This window comes from Leishmania infantum, chromosome 16, assembly GCF_000002875.2.
Source record: "Leishmania infantum JPCM5 genome chromosome 16".
NCBI classification, from domain to species: domain Eukaryota; phylum Euglenozoa; class Kinetoplastea; order Trypanosomatida; family Trypanosomatidae; genus Leishmania; species Leishmania infantum.
The window spans coordinates 564,158-582,100 of NC_009400.2; the positions used below are offsets into that span (position 1 = coordinate 564,158).

General features: G+C 60.1%; 6 protein-coding genes across 6 annotated transcripts; all 6 read right to left on the bottom strand.

The window, feature by feature from the left end:
- Nucleotides 1-528: 528 nt before the first annotated feature.
- On the bottom strand, nt 529-1,077 carry LINJ_16_1450 (putative ADP-ribosylation factor-like; the record flags this gene model as incomplete). The annotated part of the gene is made up of 1 exon (XM_001464588.1): nt 529-1,077. One exon carries the CDS (start codon nt 1,075-1,077, stop codon nt 529-531), a length of 549 nt encoding a protein of 182 aa, XP_001464625.1.
- A 2,270-nt stretch (nt 1,078-3,347) lies between these two features.
- On the bottom strand, nt 3,348-6,155 carry LINJ_16_1460 (conserved hypothetical protein; the record flags this gene model as incomplete). Its single annotated transcript, XM_001464589.1, has 1 exon — nt 3,348-6,155. One exon carries the CDS (start codon nt 6,153-6,155, stop codon nt 3,348-3,350), a length of 2,808 nt encoding a protein of 935 aa, XP_001464626.1.
- A 1,759-nt stretch (nt 6,156-7,914) lies between these two features.
- LINJ_16_1470 (conserved hypothetical protein) lies at nt 7,915-8,778 on the bottom strand (the record flags this gene model as incomplete). The annotated part of the gene is made up of 1 exon (XM_001464590.1): nt 7,915-8,778. The coding sequence occupies one exon, from the start codon at nt 8,776-8,778 to the stop codon at nt 7,915-7,917; it is 864 nt and encodes a 287-aa protein (XP_001464627.1).
- Nucleotides 8,779-9,938: 1,160 nt separating this feature from the next.
- On the bottom strand, nt 9,939-10,529 carry LINJ_16_1480 (trafficking protein particle complex subunit-like protein; the record flags this gene model as incomplete). Its single annotated transcript, XM_003392346.1, has 1 exon — nt 9,939-10,529. The coding sequence occupies one exon, from the start codon at nt 10,527-10,529 to the stop codon at nt 9,939-9,941; it is 591 nt and encodes a 196-aa protein (XP_003392394.1).
- Nucleotides 10,530-11,346: 817 nt separating this feature from the next.
- On the bottom strand, nt 11,347-12,915 carry LINJ_16_1490 (conserved hypothetical protein; the record flags this gene model as incomplete). The annotated part of the gene is made up of 1 exon (XM_001464591.1): nt 11,347-12,915. One exon carries the CDS (start codon nt 12,913-12,915, stop codon nt 11,347-11,349), a length of 1,569 nt encoding a protein of 522 aa, XP_001464628.1.
- A 2,149-nt stretch (nt 12,916-15,064) lies between these two features.
- Nucleotides 15,065-16,135, bottom strand: LINJ_16_1500 (conserved hypothetical protein; the record flags this gene model as incomplete). The annotated part of the gene is made up of 1 exon (XM_001464592.1): nt 15,065-16,135. One exon carries the CDS (start codon nt 16,133-16,135, stop codon nt 15,065-15,067), a length of 1,071 nt encoding a protein of 356 aa, XP_001464629.1.
- Between the last annotated feature and the right edge of the window lie 1,808 nt (nt 16,136-17,943).

Sequence of the window (17,943 nt, forward strand, 5' to 3'; positions counted from 1 at the left end):
CAGTCAGCAAGGGAGAGGGAGGAAAGAGGGGGAAGGAGGGAGGCCTGTGGCTCGTGCACGCAGAACTACACGTACACGTGTACAGAAGAAAGACGGTGGAGGAGGGAGGGATGGAGGGACGAAGAAGAGAGCCACGGCAAGGTAGAGGAGAGAGTTGGAGGACATGATCCAGCAAACACAAAAGGGGGAAAGAGGACTGAAAGGCAGAAAGGATGGGTGATGGGGTGGGTGGGGCACCGGCTGCACGTAAACACATACACGCTGTACAAGAATGAGGGATTAGCTGCACAGTCAGCCCACGCAACCATGCGCACAGGCGACCCTGCGGGCTCGCGACGTTTCGATACCACGAAATCCACCAAGAAAAAAAATGATGGGTCGCATAAAAGAGGGGGAGAGGGGAGGGGCCGCACGTGCACAAACACAACGGAGAGGCAGAGAATAGCGATGCTACGTCTTCGGAGGCGCTTCGGTCTGTATCTGAGTGCCACATCCCTTTCCTCCTCTCATTATCCTCTGCTGCGCAGCTCACTTCTTCTTGGACTGCTCCAGGTGGCGCAGCATCACTGACCGCAGCCAGTCCATCCCTTCGTGAATGCCCTCGCCTCGCAGTGCGTTGGAGGCGAATATGTTCATGGGATGATCACCCATGAGACTATTCAGCTGCAGGATCTGCGTCAGCTCCATCGGCGTCTTTGCCCCTGCGAGGTCCATCTTGTTGGCGAAGAAAACAAACGGCACCTTGCACGTCTTGAGATCGGCGTGATGGAGCATCTGCTCCAGCTCGTCCTTCACGACGCACAGGCGGAGGGCATCGCTGCTGTCGATCACGAACACGACACCGTCGATGTTGCTGTAGTAGCTCTCCCACAGTCCTCGGAACTTCTGCGCGCCGCTCATGTCGAACGCTGTAATATACACATTTCCTTTCTTGAAGCTGTCCACGTTGTACCCCACGGTGGCCGCGATGTTCTCGGAGCGCTGGTTCTCCGGCTTCATAAAGTTGATGATGGTGGTTTTACCGCTGTTGTCCAGCCCGCAAATGATGATGTTCAGCTTCGTCTTCGCTTGCCCCATCTTTCGCCCAGACCCGCTGCGCCACACACGAAAAAAAAGAGAGATGCGTGTGTGACACGGATTCCCTCACAGGGAAAGAAGCGCTTGGCTGGACGCTGTGCTAGTAAGAGTGCTTGTATACGTGCGCACCGTACTGGATGTATGATGGTGTCTACTGGAAGTGGTTCTGTACAGGTATGCGGCGAGGATAGCAAGCACCTGAAGATAGTGATGCTCATGTGAGGGAGAGAGATGCGGTGGTGCGAGAGGGATAGATTGGCAGGGTGCACAGTGACAAGAAGAAAATGACGCGCTCGAAGGGGCCCCTCTGCACGGCGAGATAGAGAAGGAAAGACGCACATGTGGATGCACCCCTGTGACTTTGTGGCTTTACGCACGCTCAAGGAGCGGCGAGAAGCAGCAGAAGAGAAAGCACGGTGCTGTGCCGATCATACATGCGCACCACTATGCACAGCTGCATGCGCGCGACACGACACGCATGCACTTGTAGAACTGCGCCGGCCAGCTGACTTCACTGAGAGTGGAAGTGGCGAGAGCTTCTTGTTTTTTTCTTTCCTTTTTCAACGTCTCCATTTCTCGGCTTTACAGCATGAGCTGAACGCCACTCGACCCCCACTTGGGCCTGCCGCAGGCCCCTCATCGCCTGGTGCAGTGCAGCGCTAGACACACGCGTTACAGCAACGCAACGACTCATTTAGCTCAGCAAGGCCTCTGCTTCAGACTCTACCCACTCGCCCACCCCTCACAGCCGCTCACATTATATTGGCTGCAACCCCAGGTGCATGCCGCACGAGCCCAGGGCCCTGAGACCCTGTGCACAGCCCGTATGCCATGCCTCCCTCTGTCGCTTCAAACCGCGGCATGGAATAGTGTGGTGTGGAGACTCTTCACATTGACATCTGGAGGACTCGATGGTGTAGCTTGGGGTACCTCTCGTCATATTTCTGGCATCGCTGCCTCATCAGCCCACCCGGTGGGATATAGCGCATGTAGCATGCTCTTCGCACACCTGCGCTGTGGGGCTCATTCGCATGGATCTCTTCGCGCCCCTCTCGTCTATCCCTCTTGCTCTGCTGACCTCTCCGGATGCTCTGTTTCGATGTGGCACACTATGCCAGCTATGCATGACAGCGCGTGCGCGCAGTGCTCACATGTCTGCGTCCTGGGGCCTACTTCAGGGCGGCGTTGCCGACTGAGAGATTCGCTGCCTTCATCTGCCATTTCCGCCGATGCCATGGTGAGGTGTGTCTGGATGGCCTGCCCGCATGCGCCGCGACACGTGGAACGCTGCTCTGAACCTGGGGCGGCATGAGACACGGCGCCTTCTGGACACGCCCGCCTGTTCACAGGTGCGGGGTGTGTCAAGCAGAAGAGATCCGTGTCGATCGCCGTGAGGAAGAAGAGCAAGTCCGTTAAGGCATTCATACCTGTTTTTTTTTTCTGTGCCTCGGGTAATGGACTTGCCCTCGCAGCAGGTGAAGCCCAAGCACTCCCCCTGCTCCACAGTCAGCGAGTCCACTACAGTGACGAGGAAGGGGTCTAGGGGACTGATCCTTGTGTGACTCCGCTTGCACACATCGCCATCTTCAACCTGTTCTCGAGGAAGCGAGCAAAGACGCGACGACAGGCTGCCAAGTCCACGACCCGGCGAGAAAGGCACAGGGCTACATTGAACGCCTTCAGCGCCGTGATGATAACGCCGTGATCGACCTACTCGACCGTGCGAGCCCTAGAGTCCGCAAGCACTGCGCCTGCCTTGGTGCCCCCCAGCTGGTACTTGTCTTGCAGATAGTTGCGCAGTGGTCGCGAGGCAATTCGCTCAAGTGGCTTGCTCAGATGGCTGGTAAGGGTTACAGAGACGGTAGGATGCAGGACCATCATCGGGGTTGCGCGGCCTCAGGAAGGACCCGCACCGAGCCCCGCTTTTCATGCAGTAGGGACGCGGCCGGTGACAACGCTCTAATTGTGGATGCTCGGCAGCGCTCTCTTGCCGTGCATGGGGAGGTGCGTGAGGCTTTCACGGCCAGGCTTGTCGATGCCCGGGGTAGGGCCGCCGTGGACGTCACGGAGAGCCACCTCGAGCTCACCCATCGCGAACGGTTTGAGGGGCGTCGTGCTGCGTCTCTGTGGGAGCGAGAAAAGGAATACAGTGAGAAGAGTGAGCCGCTATCGCTGCACACACGCGGGCGCCATGGATGCTGCGCGGAAGCCGTGGAGGTAGGCTCCAGGGACGGGGAGAAGGCGCGCGCACCAACCTATACGCGCACGCTTCAGCGAGCGCTGACATTCCCACTCGGCTGTGGCGGCGGTGGTGTAGAAGGCGTTGCCGTCGCCTCAGCCGTGGGCACGGTGCCAGCAGCCGGCTCCTGCTCCTGTTTCACACTGAGCGAGTTGTAGTGTACTGGATAAAGGTACGACAGGAAGATGTCGATCGGCTCTGTTCGTGGCTCAAAAGAAAAGCAGCAGACGCCCTGATTAGCGCCACTGCCAGCATCCGAGCCACTCGGCAGGCTACCGTCATCATCGGCGCCGAGTCGGAAAGAAGTTGTCGCAGCACGCGGGACAAGGCTGCCGAGGAGCTGAGAGCTAGCACCACTCTCGCCACCACCGGCGGAAGGTGCGTGGGCGCTGCTTCGCGCGTTGAGGCCGTTGAAGTGGTCTGCAGGGCCGGTTACCGAGCTCGCTCTCTGCATGCAAGAGAAGCTCCGCTGCAACGACTGAGTCGTTCGACTGCGGTGCATGCTCGACGCAAGGAGCATGACCTCGCCAGCCTCGTCCCCTTGCCGCATCGTCGGTGAAAGCGCCTGAAAGGAGGTCATGGTGTCGGCCCGCCGCGTGCCACCGGAGACCGGCGCCTCTTCTGTTGTGCTGCCAGACAATGTCAGGCCGTGGTGTTGCGCCTGCGGGTGAGGCGACGATGAGCGTGACAGCTCAAGTGACGCCGTGCCAGCGAACGGCGGACGCGTAGCATCCTCATTGTGCTTGCGGGGAAAGCAGACGGCAACATCATTCGTGTTGTAGGCGTTGGCCGACTCCTTTCGTTGGGTAAAGATGTTGACGGCCTGTGTGGCCTTATCGAGTGACTGTACCTCAGCACCAACAGCGCGGAACTTCGCCACCTGATTCGCAGCGCCGTCATCTGAGGCGCCCTCGTTGCCGCTAGAGAGGCGAGGAACCGGCACTGCCGCCGGTGTCAATAGTTGGCTAGGCTTCTTCGTCGTCGACTGAGGCTGCAGGAGCGGCATCGTCGCCGCCCCGAGACTGAAGCCACCACCGCCACCGCCGCTGTTGTAGCTGCCCGTCGCCGAGAGCGGCAAGCTGCAGCGGATTTCGGACTGCTGCAACCTACGGTGCAGGGCCAGCTGGATCGCGTTGGCGTCCATCTCGCCCTCGTCATCGCTGCCGATGCCTTGGGGGCCGGCGTACAACGACGCCTGCCGCGAATCTCCGAAAGCGTTGCTGCTGCTGTGGCCCTGCTGTTGCTGCTGCTGTTGCGGCCCGTATGCGCGGAGAAGGCGACGCTCGGCCCGGCGGCGCTCCCGCAGCTTCCACACATCTACGAGAAACGACGGTGCCGAGGCGGCGTAGTCGGACGAGGGGCGATAGGTGATGTAGCAGTTGCGCTCCTCGGAGGACAAGACATGGATATTCACGTAGAGGCAGTCGCTCGCTGCCCGCAGCGACAGCTCGTCTCCCCAAGACCCTGGCTTGGCTAAGTTGTGGTAGTATGCGTCTGCATGTGCAGGCGACTCGAAGTAGTAGTCGAAGCTTCTTGCTCGTGCCGCCCGCATGTAGGACACGATCTGGCTGCGGATGATGTCATGGTAGTCCTCATTGCCGAACAGTTGGTGCGAAATGGCCCGGAACTGGCAGTTGCCATCGTTGCGGACGCGGTAGACAACCAGGCGCAGCTCGTTGAGGCGTTGGTACAGCCGCTGCACTCCGACCCGGATGATCTGCTCGCGCGCCTGCCGTCGGTCAGCCGCTGTCGACGGCGGTGTCTTGTCTTCCACCTTCGTTGGCTTCTTGGAGGCGGAAGAGGTGAAGGGGGTGAGCAAGGAAAGCTTTTTGTCTTTCTTAGCTGCCAGCCGCGGCGACTGAGAGGCGTCGGTGGTGTTCCCTGTACAACCGCTCGACCACGACACGTCCCTTGTTGCCACAGAGGTGGACGCCTGTGATGCTTCTTTGGCAGAGCACACCGCGATCGACCCCGCTGCTGCACCGGCACCACCGTAAAGTCGCTGCATATCCTCCGCCACACGTTTGCGCGACGATGGCTCGGCGACGTGCGGAACGATGGGCACGACGGGTGTCGCGGAGATGCGTAAGGGATGCGGCTCCGCATCCTCACTCCCGGGGTACGTTGTCGTCCGGCGGTGAAACCACGATATATCATTCGGCAACCCTGAAGGGAGACTCGAGTCCGTCTGCGCGGCAAGTTCAGCGGAGTCGGCAGGGCTGAACACTCTGAAACTGCCGCTACATATCCTCTCAGGACTGCGGTCTCCACCGGCCGGCAAGAGAGAGCCGCTCTTCCGCCGCATCGCTTCTATGCCTGCCCTCTCGCTCGATGATGAGAACGCCGATTCCGCCGCTACTTCGGCTTTCGCATGCTGACACAGTGAGCTGTAGCCGTGAGGCGACAAGAGGGTCTGGGTGAAGGTGAGGGGGTCGTGCTCGACGCGGCGACAGCTACCGCCCGCAGCCATGCTGCTCACCGTGGCGCGGCTAGCTTTACCGAAGCTCAGGCCACCAGCCCCCACGTCGTCTTCGAGATCCGCGAAGATGGTGATCGTCGGCCGTGGTGGCGGCGGCGTTGGCGAGCTCATGATCACCGTGCTCTTCATGTTAGTGAGAGGGTCGGCGACGAGCGGCATCGCGGCGCTGGCGGCTTGGCCGGTGGTGCCCCTTGTGCTCGCGTGAGTGCTTCTCATGTAGGGCGATGAGCGTCCGTTTTGCATGCCGCGTGGCGACGGGTGCCCGTTCTTGCAGTCCTTTGAGGTGGAGCTGCCGCCGCCCAGCATGCGCAGAGGGCGCACCGTCACCGGCACCGGCATGTCCACGAGTGAGTTGAGCATGGCGCCGCTTGACAGTATCAACTCACGGCGACTTCTTGGCCCCGAAGAACGCCGCTGGGCGTTTAGCGTACGTGTCCGGCGTGTTCCGTGTATAGAGAGATATGTATGTTCATATATGTATACATACACACATATGCAGAAATGCTGTAAGCGACGTTGCCTCTCGTGTGCCAGTCAAGCGAGGACACACGCGCACATACACGCTAAACAGACGCGCAGCCGCCGAGGGATGGAGGGGGTCGGCGGAGAGGAAGGGCGCTAGGCAGCGACGGCACAAGCGAGGGGCGGCTGGGGTGGTTGTGGCGGCAGTGCCAACAACGAGGGAGGCCGGCTTAACGTGCAGCAAAGGCGACACTTTCCGTAAAAGAGCCCAGGAAAGGGGAAGGGGGAGGGGGGAAGCAGCAGCAGCGGAAGTGACGTTTCAGAGGAAGATAAATAAATAAATATATGTGTATGTAAGACAAGGGTTAATCCAAAAGAAACAATCAGCAATCCGAGGCACGGAAAAAAGAGGGGGAGAGCGTTGGCAGGCGAGCGAGAGCGATGAGGCCTCGACGCATCGAAGTCGCGCAAGCACTGAACCCACTTCCAAGGGCGCGTGTCGCGTGCGAGGGAGAGCTCCTGGATGTGTTTTCGGTGCGTGCGTGAGGGATGCGCGTTGTGGACGTTTTGTGGGTTCGTTTTCAGAACGTCAGAAGGAAGGGAAAGCAGAAAGGAGTGGGGAGGGGGAGAACAGCAAAAAACTAAGTCAGCACGGCTCAGCAGAGGGAGAGCTGAAGGGAGTGGAGAGCTGCTGCACGGCGGTAAGGGAGGGAGACAGGGCGCCTTCGCAAGAATGCGTACGCGTGCGTCGTTGCAGGTGTGAGTATTTCCAGCGGCGAAACAAAAATCCCTTCTCGATGTTTTCTCGCCCGCCCCACTGACACGATATCGATCGCTGTGTATGTGTGTGTGTGGGTGGGTGGGTGTATATATATAGATATACAGATGCGTGCGCGGTCGCCCCCTTATACGCTGGCGTGCTCTGTCGTTACTTCAAGCACATAAAGTAACGGGGGAGGGGGCAGGGGATGATAGAGAGGAGCGGGTGCGAGAGGAGGGGAAAGCAAGGATGCGCACAAAGTCCGCATCCCCATACGAGGGAGTTGCTCATGTGCGCAGGGGCAGCAGCACCACATGCCGGCTGCAGCAGGCGACGTGGCCTCCGTGCCAGCGCCGTGCCCGCCCAGAAACGGCCGCTGCCCCGGTACAGCGAAACAAAGCACACGGCCACGAAGACGCCAGTGACGATGGCGGCATCGCACGTTACGTTTTTTTTTCTCCTTTGTTTTCCCATGCACGCCGCGCTGGTGGTGTGGGCCTTCCTCGCTGCGTTGTTTGTCAGGGCTGTGCTGCACGCGATGGGCAGGGGGCGGGTAGGTGGGGTCGAGGGTGGATACCTTTGACAGGTGGCCGCGCCCCATTCAGCGCGAGCTGCCGCCTGGGCAAGGTATCCGACATCCGCAAGCAGACGCACACGCGCACATACACAGGCGCACCTCCCTTTGCTGAACACGCTTTTCACTTAAACGAAATTAGTTCCGGATGTGCCGCGTGGTACCTTCCTTGGGTTAGCTTCGCCGCAGACACAGCAGCACATGCGCAGAAATCGAGAGAGCACGCACATGCATGCACGGACACCAGTGCTCGCGCTCCTCTCTAGCAACGAAAGACGGTGCAGGGGGAAGGGTGGTGAGAAGGTGGGGACGGGGGCAATGCCTCAACACGCCTCGTTGTCCTCACGCAGCCACTCCTCTTCGAAGCCGTGCAGCAGGGTGCTAATTACCGCCGCCGCGGACATACCGCGATCCCCTAGGCGGATGCTCGACACCTCGCCTGGTCGGGCGTAGTCGACGGAGACGTCACCGCGTGACATACCACCAATGATGAAGGCGAACGGCTGGAACTGCCGCCGCTCGACGGCCTTGCGCTGCGCCTTCGCGAACTCCTCGGTACCGGCTTCCGCTGTAGTCTCCTCTAGCGTCCCGCTCGTGCTCGAGGTGAGACGACGATGGGCAAGGCTGATCTTGCTGCCCACGCGCTGCTTGTCGAGAACGTCGGCCGCGTACCCGCAGGAGGCGCAGAACGTGAAGGGGTCTATGAGATCGCCGTCCTTTTCTACACGGTACAGTCGGGTGCCGGCTGGGATGTGGTCCGTGATGGGGTTGCCAACCACTCGCAACAGGGAGAGGTAGCCAGTGCTTGCGCGCACCTTGAGCTTGAAGAGCAGCGACACCATCATCTTCTCGAAAAGACGCACGTTGCGCGGCACGCGCAGACGCGGATCTACCGCGATGCACACTTGCTTCTTGGTGCGCAGGAACACCTCCAGCATGCCTGCCCGGTTGAGTGGAGAGTCTTGCAGATGCAGCAAGCACTGGTGCACCACGTCAGGACGCCAATCTGCCGGGTCCTGATTGTGCCGCGCGTGGTAGGAGCGGTGACGGTCGCTCAGCAGCTCAAAACCTCGGTCCGTCTGGATTGTCTGCAGCGGGCAGTGCTCGAGAATGACGATGACGCGCTTCCAACGCTCCTTCTCCTCAGCGCTGCGAGGCAGCCGCGCCGATTTCTGAGCGTACTCCATTTTCTCGAAGAGAGAGAGAGAAGGGGAAGGAGGGGGTGGTGGACTGGAACGACGTTAGCGTGAGGCTACGTGCTCTGTGCGGCGCAACCTCTTTTCTTCTTACTTAACTGGCAGTTGCCGGTTTCAACACGCAGCCTCAGTCCGTATGTGTGCGTGTGTGTGTGTATGTGATGGCGCGAGTACGCAGTTGCCGAGAGTAGCGCACGTCTTCCGGGTACACGGGTAGGCGGCCCCGATAGCAACGCTCTGACACAAAAAGGAGAAATTGAAGCAGAGATAGAGAAGAGAAAAGGGAAGGGAGGGGGGAAGACATACCTGACGTGCGCAGTCCCGAAATCGCTGGACGGAGTGTGCGCGTGTCAGGTGTGAATAGCCATCCCAAGGGGGGAGGGGATGCAGGGGAAGAGTTGCGTGGCAGATGCTGAGACACACGCGCTCACCTCTCCCTGCATCTAGAGCATCCCCACTCAGCGGGACGCCACTGCGCATGCGAGCCCGTCCCCCATCGCCACCAGCGACACCACACCGTCATGGGGCGCCCGTCGAGGGCGGCGTGCGTGCGTGTGCGTGCGGCGGACGACAAAAAGGGCGGCGCTTTTGTTTTTTTTTTCCGACAGGCACGACAGCGGCCTGCGAAGGATCCATGAAAGGAGAGAACGGGCGGGCGACGAGAGCTGCGATGGGTGGAGTGCGCACGCAAAGAGGCAGAAGAATGGTCAGGCAGGAGAGCAGGTGGAGTGGGCGGGGACGCACACCGACGCTGAAAGCAGTAAAAGGATCCCACAAGCATCCCCACCATCACACACAACTAAAACAAGAGATGGAGCGTTGCAGAGGGAGACGTCACACACACGCCAGCGCTTCCCCCGCCCCTTTCCCGCCCTCCGCACAACAACAACGTATACGTATCAGTCCCGCAGACGGCCAAGCCAAGCCACAAAAGACCGAAGGAAGAGCGTGCGAGCAGAGAGGCGGCAGTAGACGCGCTCTTCCCAACACGCGCCCCCTCCCCTTCCCCCCTGCTCACACAAACGCGCACAGACACAGATACACCTATAAAGCCACACGTACGCTAGCTTGACACACCGCAACAAGAGCCACCTGAAACGCGGATGTGTGCCAAGGTAAGGGGGTCGGAGGGAGAGAGCTGGTACGCAGCGCTAGTTGCGCTCCACCTGAAACGTCTCCCTCTCCCGCCCCTTGAAGTGAAGGATTATCTCGTTCTTGGAGTCGCCGCGCAGCTTGTCGCGTGAGAAGCGGGCTTCCGTCTGCAGCCCGACAAGGCTCAGCGCGCCCGTGATGACGCCGCAGAGTAGGTTCGAGTACCACAGGTACTCCCGCAGCGGTCCATCCGGCAGCTCCACGAATAGGGCGAGCGGGTTATCTTGGAAACTGATTGCAAATGTGTCGGCTGCGTCCTTCACTTGTGCCACCTCCGCACTCACGCCGAGAAACATGCGGAGCCCAACAAGAGCGACGCCTTCTGCGGCCTGGCTAAAGGTGCGGCACGGAGCAGCGCCGCTGCGGACGCTGTACTCCTCGATCAGCCGAGCGCCGATTCGGTGGCCCATGTTGTAGAGCTGCTGATTCACCTGCTCCACAGCGTCTTCCTGAGTGAGCTCCTCGACCATCTGCTGCACAAGAGCGCCGTATGTGAGGGCTAAGAACTCGGCGCTCATCTTCACATTGTTGTCGAAGGCTGCATTGCCCAGCTGCGCGGCAGAGGTGGACGTGTGGGCAGATGACGACATGTCTGCCAGAGAATCTACAGGAGCGAAGCACAATGACTATGCGCGCATGTGTGCACGCCGCCGCAACGATGGGGGGGGGGGCAGAAGCGGAGCAGGGCGAGCGAGGGGGAGGGGCGAGGGATCGAGAGCGGCGCCATGAAAGACACACAGTGCATGGGGGCGGAGGGATTGGGGGCGCGTGTCTCTTGCACATCGCCTTTCACGCATCCCTTTGCCGCACGCACGCTCCGTGGGCTGATCAAACACCGGGGCAACGAGGAGAGGAGGGGGAGGGGCTGGCGCTGCGTGTTCCCACGCACACACCTATCACTATCGCCGCACACCGCGGTGCGTGGCGCAGGGTATTTGATCTAGACATGTAGTGCTTAGAACCGGAATTCTCAAGCTGGAGTGACCGCTGTGGCTCCTCCACACTTTCCATTCACTGCCCGTACCATCCAGCCCCTCACCTCGGTGGCCTCCTTCGCAACAAGAGGCATTAAGGGGTGTCTGAGGGTCAGGTCAAGAGTGGAGGCGCAGGCGTCGAGGAGCACCACATCGCGGAGCACATCTTTCACATCGAAGAGGGGCCCAGGCACACACACACACACACACACACACACAGGAGGGCGCGAAAGATAAAACGGCTAAGGAAAGACGCCGTCGTGTGTACATCAGTCAAGCGAACCGAAAGCACATGCAGGCACACGGGAGATCGTGTGGCGGTCACCGCACTCTTCCTCCCATTGTGAGCGACTGCTAGCGAATCATCGCCATGGAACCCGTCTCCATCCTCTCCTCCCGACGCAGGGAGACGAGGCAGCAGCGACGCCCCCACTCACTTCTTCGCTCTGCCCTTCTTCTTGCGCTTCCTGGCGTTCTTCTCGAGCTCCCGCTGTGTGTGCACGCGGGCAATGAAGGCGCGGTAGTAAGCCTGAATCACGCGCGCGTCGTGCTCCTGGTGCTCGCAAATCACTTTGGCATGCTCCTGTCGCTGTTCCGCCACCATAACTTCCCAGGCGTGCTCCTCGCGCTCCTTGTGCAGCTTCTCCACCACCTCCTCCAGGGCGACAATGCGCTCCGTGTCCTCCTCGGCTTCGTGGTTGAGCTGCCGCATCGCCGCCTCGAGCAGCGCGCTCTGAGCGTCGTACTCAGTGATGGCCCCGCTCACCGCCGCCTCGCGCTTCGTGCGGTTCGAGCGCAGCGTGTTCAGCTCGTCCAGTGCCTTGGCCTGCGCCTGCTGCAGCCGGCGCGCCACCTCGTCTGCGTTCTTTCGGTGCACCTCGAGTTGCTGCCGCAGCGAACACCGGCGGTCCTCCTGCACCGTCTCCTGCATGCTCTGAAAAGCCTCTAACTCAATGTCGGCCGTGCGCTGCACGTACTGCAGTTCTTCCTCTAACGCTTCAATCTCGCGATCAAGGCCGGCCACCTCGCGTTGGCGGGCGGCCTTTATATCGAGGTAGCGTTGATTCAGCACCTGCACGTCCGCCGTGCCGGCCTGGTCTCGGTTCACAGCGTCGTGGAGAAGCTGGTAGCGATGCATATCCTCGTTGACGGTCGACTGGTTGCGTTGACGGATGAGGCGGTGCAACGTGACGACGAGCCCACGCAGGCGGTCCAGGTCCTCATCGATCATACCACACCTGTACGCTTGCGACAGCACCCTCGAGTCTGACGCTGCTACGGAGGGGCCGGGCCGCTGCGACGCGGCTGTGGAAGAGAAGTGCGACGTGTACAGGTGCTTCACATGGTACTTCATAATGTCGCCGTACCCGCCGTCGCGCAGTGTGTCGATGAGAGCGCGAGTGCTTAAGTGGTGCGCCTGAAGGTCCGCCGCGTCCACAGAGCCAATCGTGTGGGCTCCCGCCAGTAAGTCGCGCTCGAGCTGCGCGTAGTCGCTGACCTGCAGAACCGCCTCGTTGTCGTCGTTGGCGGTCAGGTCGCCGTAGTGGCTGGCGGCGTACACGAAGCAGGCAGCCTTGACTGCCCGCTGACGCTCCTCTTCATATTCTGGGGTGAGGGAGGAGGAAGAGGACGAGATGGGCAGATCGGAAGCAGCGCCGTCGCCGTGCCGACCGGTTTTGGCCCACGAGCTGCAGCTGCTGCTGCTACGGCCGCTGCTAGGCCGCGACGAGAGCGCAGATACACGCAGCCCTGCTACAGTCGGAGTGCCTCGAATGACGTCGTGCTTCGCTTCTGCCTCCTTCGTCTTGCGGACGACGTGCTCCTCATAGCGACGCAGGTACATGTTTGTGTCCCGTAGAGTCGCCGCCACGACAGATTCATCACGCACCCATGAGGAGAACTCATCAGGCAAGAAGGTCAGGATCTGGAGCTCCTCAGCGAGGTCCGCTAAGACGTTCTCCACCTTCGCGGCCTCCTGCCGCGTCATGGGATCCATCTCCATCTCGCCTGTGAACGGGAGGTAAGGGGAGGGGGAGGGGCAGCGGCAGCAGAGAGCGAGAGAGCAAAGTAAGGGTGGGAAGGGGGTGCGCTTTCTGCTGAAGCGTACTGGAAATGGTGTGTGCGACTGCGTGTGAGGCAGTGCAGCGGCGCATGAGGGAGGGAGGAAAGAGGGGAGAGGCAAATGGAAGTGGCCGGCGCCTCTGTGTGTGAAGCAAAGACGTACATACGCTCTGATGAATGCCAGTTAGGGGGTGTGGGGGCTGGGAGATCGGAAGTACCGCGGGGCGGACGGGCGAGAGCAGCGTACCGCTGTTGGCTCTAGTCAGATGGGGGCTGCCCTTCTGATGCGCTTCACATTATGATCAAGTCCCGGGCTGTGTGAGAGGGGTGGACGCGGAAGGAGGGCGGAGGGGAGAGGTGCAGCGTGGCGTAGGGCGGGGAGAGAAGCAGGAAGGCGCGCAAGGCAGCCCTTGCCACGCGCTTTCTCACACAGGTATCCGGCGCCCGTTAACCATCGTCTTTCATCCCTGCCGCCGCCGTCACTTGCTTCGGCGCCCTCACTGTCCTGTGTAGTGTTCTCCCTACAAGAAACCACGGCGATCATACAAGTCCTTTCTCTTGCTCCCCCTTTTCCGGTTGCGTTGAAGGCGTTGCATGCGCCCGGCCATCATCATGCGTCACACACACACACACACACACATAATAGTATGCGGCACGGGTGTAAGCGACTAATAATTAGGAAACAACGTGAAAGGTGAACAACAACAGCCAACGGAAAGACAAGACGCCATGCGCACAGCACGACTTGGCCGCAAAGAGCCGCCACGGAGAACAGAAGGGAGCGAGACAAGCAGAGAGATGTCGACCCTGAACATTGAGGCGCCTTCCGATTTCTTGCTGCCGTTCATTTCACCCGCTTCCCTCGCCGCCGCCTCTCCTACTGCGCTACCCTGTACGTTCTTGTCTGTGTTCTGCCTTGTGGCCGCTGCCGCTGCTGTTGCGTGGTTATGCGGGCTGATCTGTATTCTAACGAAAAGGACGATACAAAGGAAAACACAGAGACGATCATGTGAGCGACAACTGGCCGCGAAGGCAGCTACCGCCAACATCGTGCGTGGGCGCTTCCAACCACCTCACCTTTTCAGCCGCTCTGTCGGTCCGCCCCTCTCTCTTCCCCACCCACCCTCCTTCCCCATACGCGCACGGGCCATGGGTCCATCGTAAAAGGCGGTGTGGGAGTGGGGGTGGGGCTCCTCGAGCTCTCTCATGCACACGGAAACACAGAAGCGAAGGCGAGGGGGGGGGAGGAGGGGAAACAGGGAACGCGACATCAACATGGTGAACAGATGAAGCCAGACACACACACACACACGTGTATATATATATATATATATGTATACGCATGCGACACCGGAGCTGGAGCGGTGGGCGCGCACACCAGAAGCCGCGCATACGTGTGCACACAGAGCAAGTCTCTTCTCTAGTGGGAGGGGAGGAGGGCTAGGAAGTCGAAACGGAAATCGAGCGTGCGAGAAGTTGCACACGAAGAAAGGGCTCACTTCATAGAGGAAAGCATAAAAACAAGTGAGGGCCTCGTGGTGTCTGCGAAGGTGAGGGGAGGGTAGAGTGGTGGTGGGGGTTAAGGGGTGAGGTTAGGTGAAGCGCAAGCGGATGAAGGACAGAGGCGCAGAGGAAAGGGCACCACAGCACACACACCCGTGCACACATCGCCACGGGGACGGAGACAGACAATGAAGAAACAAGACAAGTGAAACGGGGAGAATAGATAAGAAAGGAAGACGCCACAACCCTTAAAGGAAAAGGAAAGCGAGAGCGGCGTGTGCAGGCGCCTGCCTGCGTCGCGATCGCGAGAAGATACGAAGTGCGGAAGAGAGAGGGGGAGGAGGGGGGAGGACGCGTGTGTGCATTCTCTATGTTGATGTGAACGTTTTTTTTTGAATGCTTTGGGGGTAAGAAGAGCCAGGGGAGCGGCACACACACACACGCACTCCCTAAGAAGTGGTGCAACAAGTCGCACGCCATCTAACGGAGAAAGAGAGCAATGGCATTTTCCGACATCTAGAGACGCGAAAAGAGAACGCATTGGTCTTAGGGCGACGAAGGGGTGGATGCGTCACTCGTCTCTGCAACTAGGAAGTTGCCTCACCCACCGCGGCAACGTCCTTCTTCGACATCTCGAACGAGCCCATGCCGCTGTAGCTGAGGATCGTGATCACCTCGGGAAGAATGTCGGCGGTGGGGCTCTTGGCGGCCTTCGCCTTTCGCATCACGTCCGCCGCATCCTCCTTGGGCCACAGCACGCCCTTGTAGGCGTTCGCCGGCAGCTCGGGAACCTCCGGCTTCGCAGCCAAGTAGGCCTCCGCCAGGGCGTTCGGGTCTGGGCCGCTGCGAGTGTGCGCCCACGCGACGATGTTGCCCTCCCCATCCTTCACGACAATGACCTTCTTGTCGGCAGACGTCTTGGTGGCAAAGGACACATCGACGATGCTGGCGCGGTGCGGCTCCTGCCTCAGCATGGCTGAGACGTTAAAGGAGGAGCAGACGCACTGCTTCCACCAGTACGGCACTGCGCCGCCGTCCGTTTCCGCTGTCTTCGACTTGTTGTACCGCGCATCTCCTTTGAGAGTCTTCTGCAGCTGCTTCTCCTCCATCATGAGCGCCCCCAGAAGCGCGCAGTCGCTCGCCGGGTCCTGCAGCTGGGCCATGACGGCTGACACAATGTTCAACTTCGGCTGCAGCGATACGAGCGTCTTCAGTTTTTCCTTGATCTCCGTCTCCGTCTGCTTCGCCATCGCAGCCACGTCGTTCTTCTGCTGCGCCATCTCCTCCTTGTGCTGCCTTTTCTGCTCCTCCATCCTCTCCTTATTCGCCTTCATGCACTCCTGTTCCCTGCGCTTCGTCTCCACCTCCTTGCGCTTGTGGCAGATCTGAAGAAACTCGAGCGCCTCCTGCTGCACAATCAGCTCGTAGGCTGCCTGCGCCTGCAGCACCGCCTGGTCCATCAGCTGGGCAGTGGGCAACAACTTGAACATCAGGGCCTCCTCACGGTGGCGAATAACGTCCTTCAGGTACTTGGATACGTCGGAAGGGTACGCGGTGTAGTCCGGCGCCGCCGTGATTACGCGCGGCATGAATGCCTTCGAGCCAGCGCTGCCGCCGGTGCGGCGAATGCTCCCCGACATGAACGTCGCACGCGGCATCGACGCGGACGGGGTTTGAGACACAGTGGCGGCAGGCCGAGCCACAGGTACCGACAGCGGACGAGCGGCGCCTTCAGCGGACGGGGCCGGGGTGGCAGCGCTGGCAGTGCTTAACCGCGCCGCAGCTCCGCTAGTGCGTGCCTGGGAAGCAGAGGCGCCGCCGGTGGAGCTGGCTGCACGCAGCTGGGCTTGCAAGCCGCTCAGGTGCAGATTAGGCACCGTCACCGTCGGCTGCAGTGCCCCGTTGCTGTTAATCGACGCCGTGCGTGGCTTCGCGGCGTCGATTGAGTTGGTCTGGCTGGGAACGCGCGATCCGTTCTTCGACAGAACGATACCGTTGCGTGGTCCCTCAGCCGCGGCCAGGTCGTCGTGCGCGATGCTCTCACGTTTGGTGGATGTCGGTGCAGCGGCGCCGTTGCGGGTATTGCGCTCGCTGTGGGTGGGCGAGCTGGTCGGTGAGTTGACCTCACTGTCGATCATGATGCTGGGGCTCTGCTCACGAGATAACATGGCGGCACTGGGATGAGAGAATCGGGGAGCAGGCGCAAACAGAGAGAGAGACGTAGAGACACGTGCGCTCGGCGACTATGAGATGTCCTGGCGCACGCGGAGCAACAAAACACGGTCTGCACGTGTGCAAAAGTTTGTGCGAGGCGGGTGGGTGCGCGTGAGGGATGGGGAGAGGGTGAAATGAGGTAAGGACGGGAGAAAATACAAAAGACAGCGTCGACGAGCACAATGAGGGCCGCAGGGGAGGGGGGAGAGAGGGTAAAAAAACACGAGCAACTCAAAACAAATAAGGAGATAGGGAGAGGCACCTGTGTGAGCTCTAGTGGGAGAGGGAATGAGAGAGAGAGATGGATAGAGAACGTGCTGCATGTGTAGTGTGCGTGTGTGGTGGAGGGAAGGGAGCAAGAAAGGAGAAAGGCGCAGCAGTGAACAGCAGTGGCGTGCGGCACCAGCATCCCTGCCCTCACCCCCTCGTAGGCACACGCACCGGAGGGTGCGGGAGGTTGCTCAGCAAAGGGGAAGGAGGCGGCCCTTTCAGACTGACGGAGTGAAGGGAGCGATGAGAGAAGCGGAGGGTGCGAGGCGTCGATGGCAACGGCCCTCCTGCCTCAGCGGCAGACGTGGGCAGCTTGCCCCTTCAGTTCTCTCTTCGTCCCTACGCTTTTCCATGGACAGCCATCGCTAGTCCATGACTGTAAACAGATGCACGTGCTACCCTCATCTCTGTGCACAGACATCATAAGTAGCGAGGAACGAGGGAGCGAGAGTGAGTGGCGCATTTCGACGCCGCTTCCTTCACTTCCGTGGCTGTCCTCTTCATTGTGTTATGCTTGCTTGTGTCGTTGCTTCTCTTGATGTGTGTGTGTGTGTGTGTCACGAATGCCGCTCAGGGCGAGCCGACGTGGAAAAGAGGCCGAGAGAACTGCTGCATCGTCCGCATCTGACACCCGACACCCCAGGAGCTTGTCTTGCAATCGACCTCTTTCCTCCTCTCCCGCTACTCGCACACGCACACCTGCGCGTGCACGCGATTGGAGCAAAAACCCGCAGTGGTGCCATGAAGATGGATAAGCCAGAGTGGGGGGGGAGGGAGGGAGGGAGAGGGGCAGTGAGAGAAACGGAGAACCGGCGACGAGGGGGGGCAGCATCCGGCGACATAATACAAAAAAGAGAACTATACATATATATATATATCCGTTTATGTGCGCGTAGTGCATGCCACACAAGAAGGAGGGTGAGAGGGGGAGGGGCGAAACAACCGTAAAGGAAGAAAAGCGAAGAGACATAGACATGTCAAA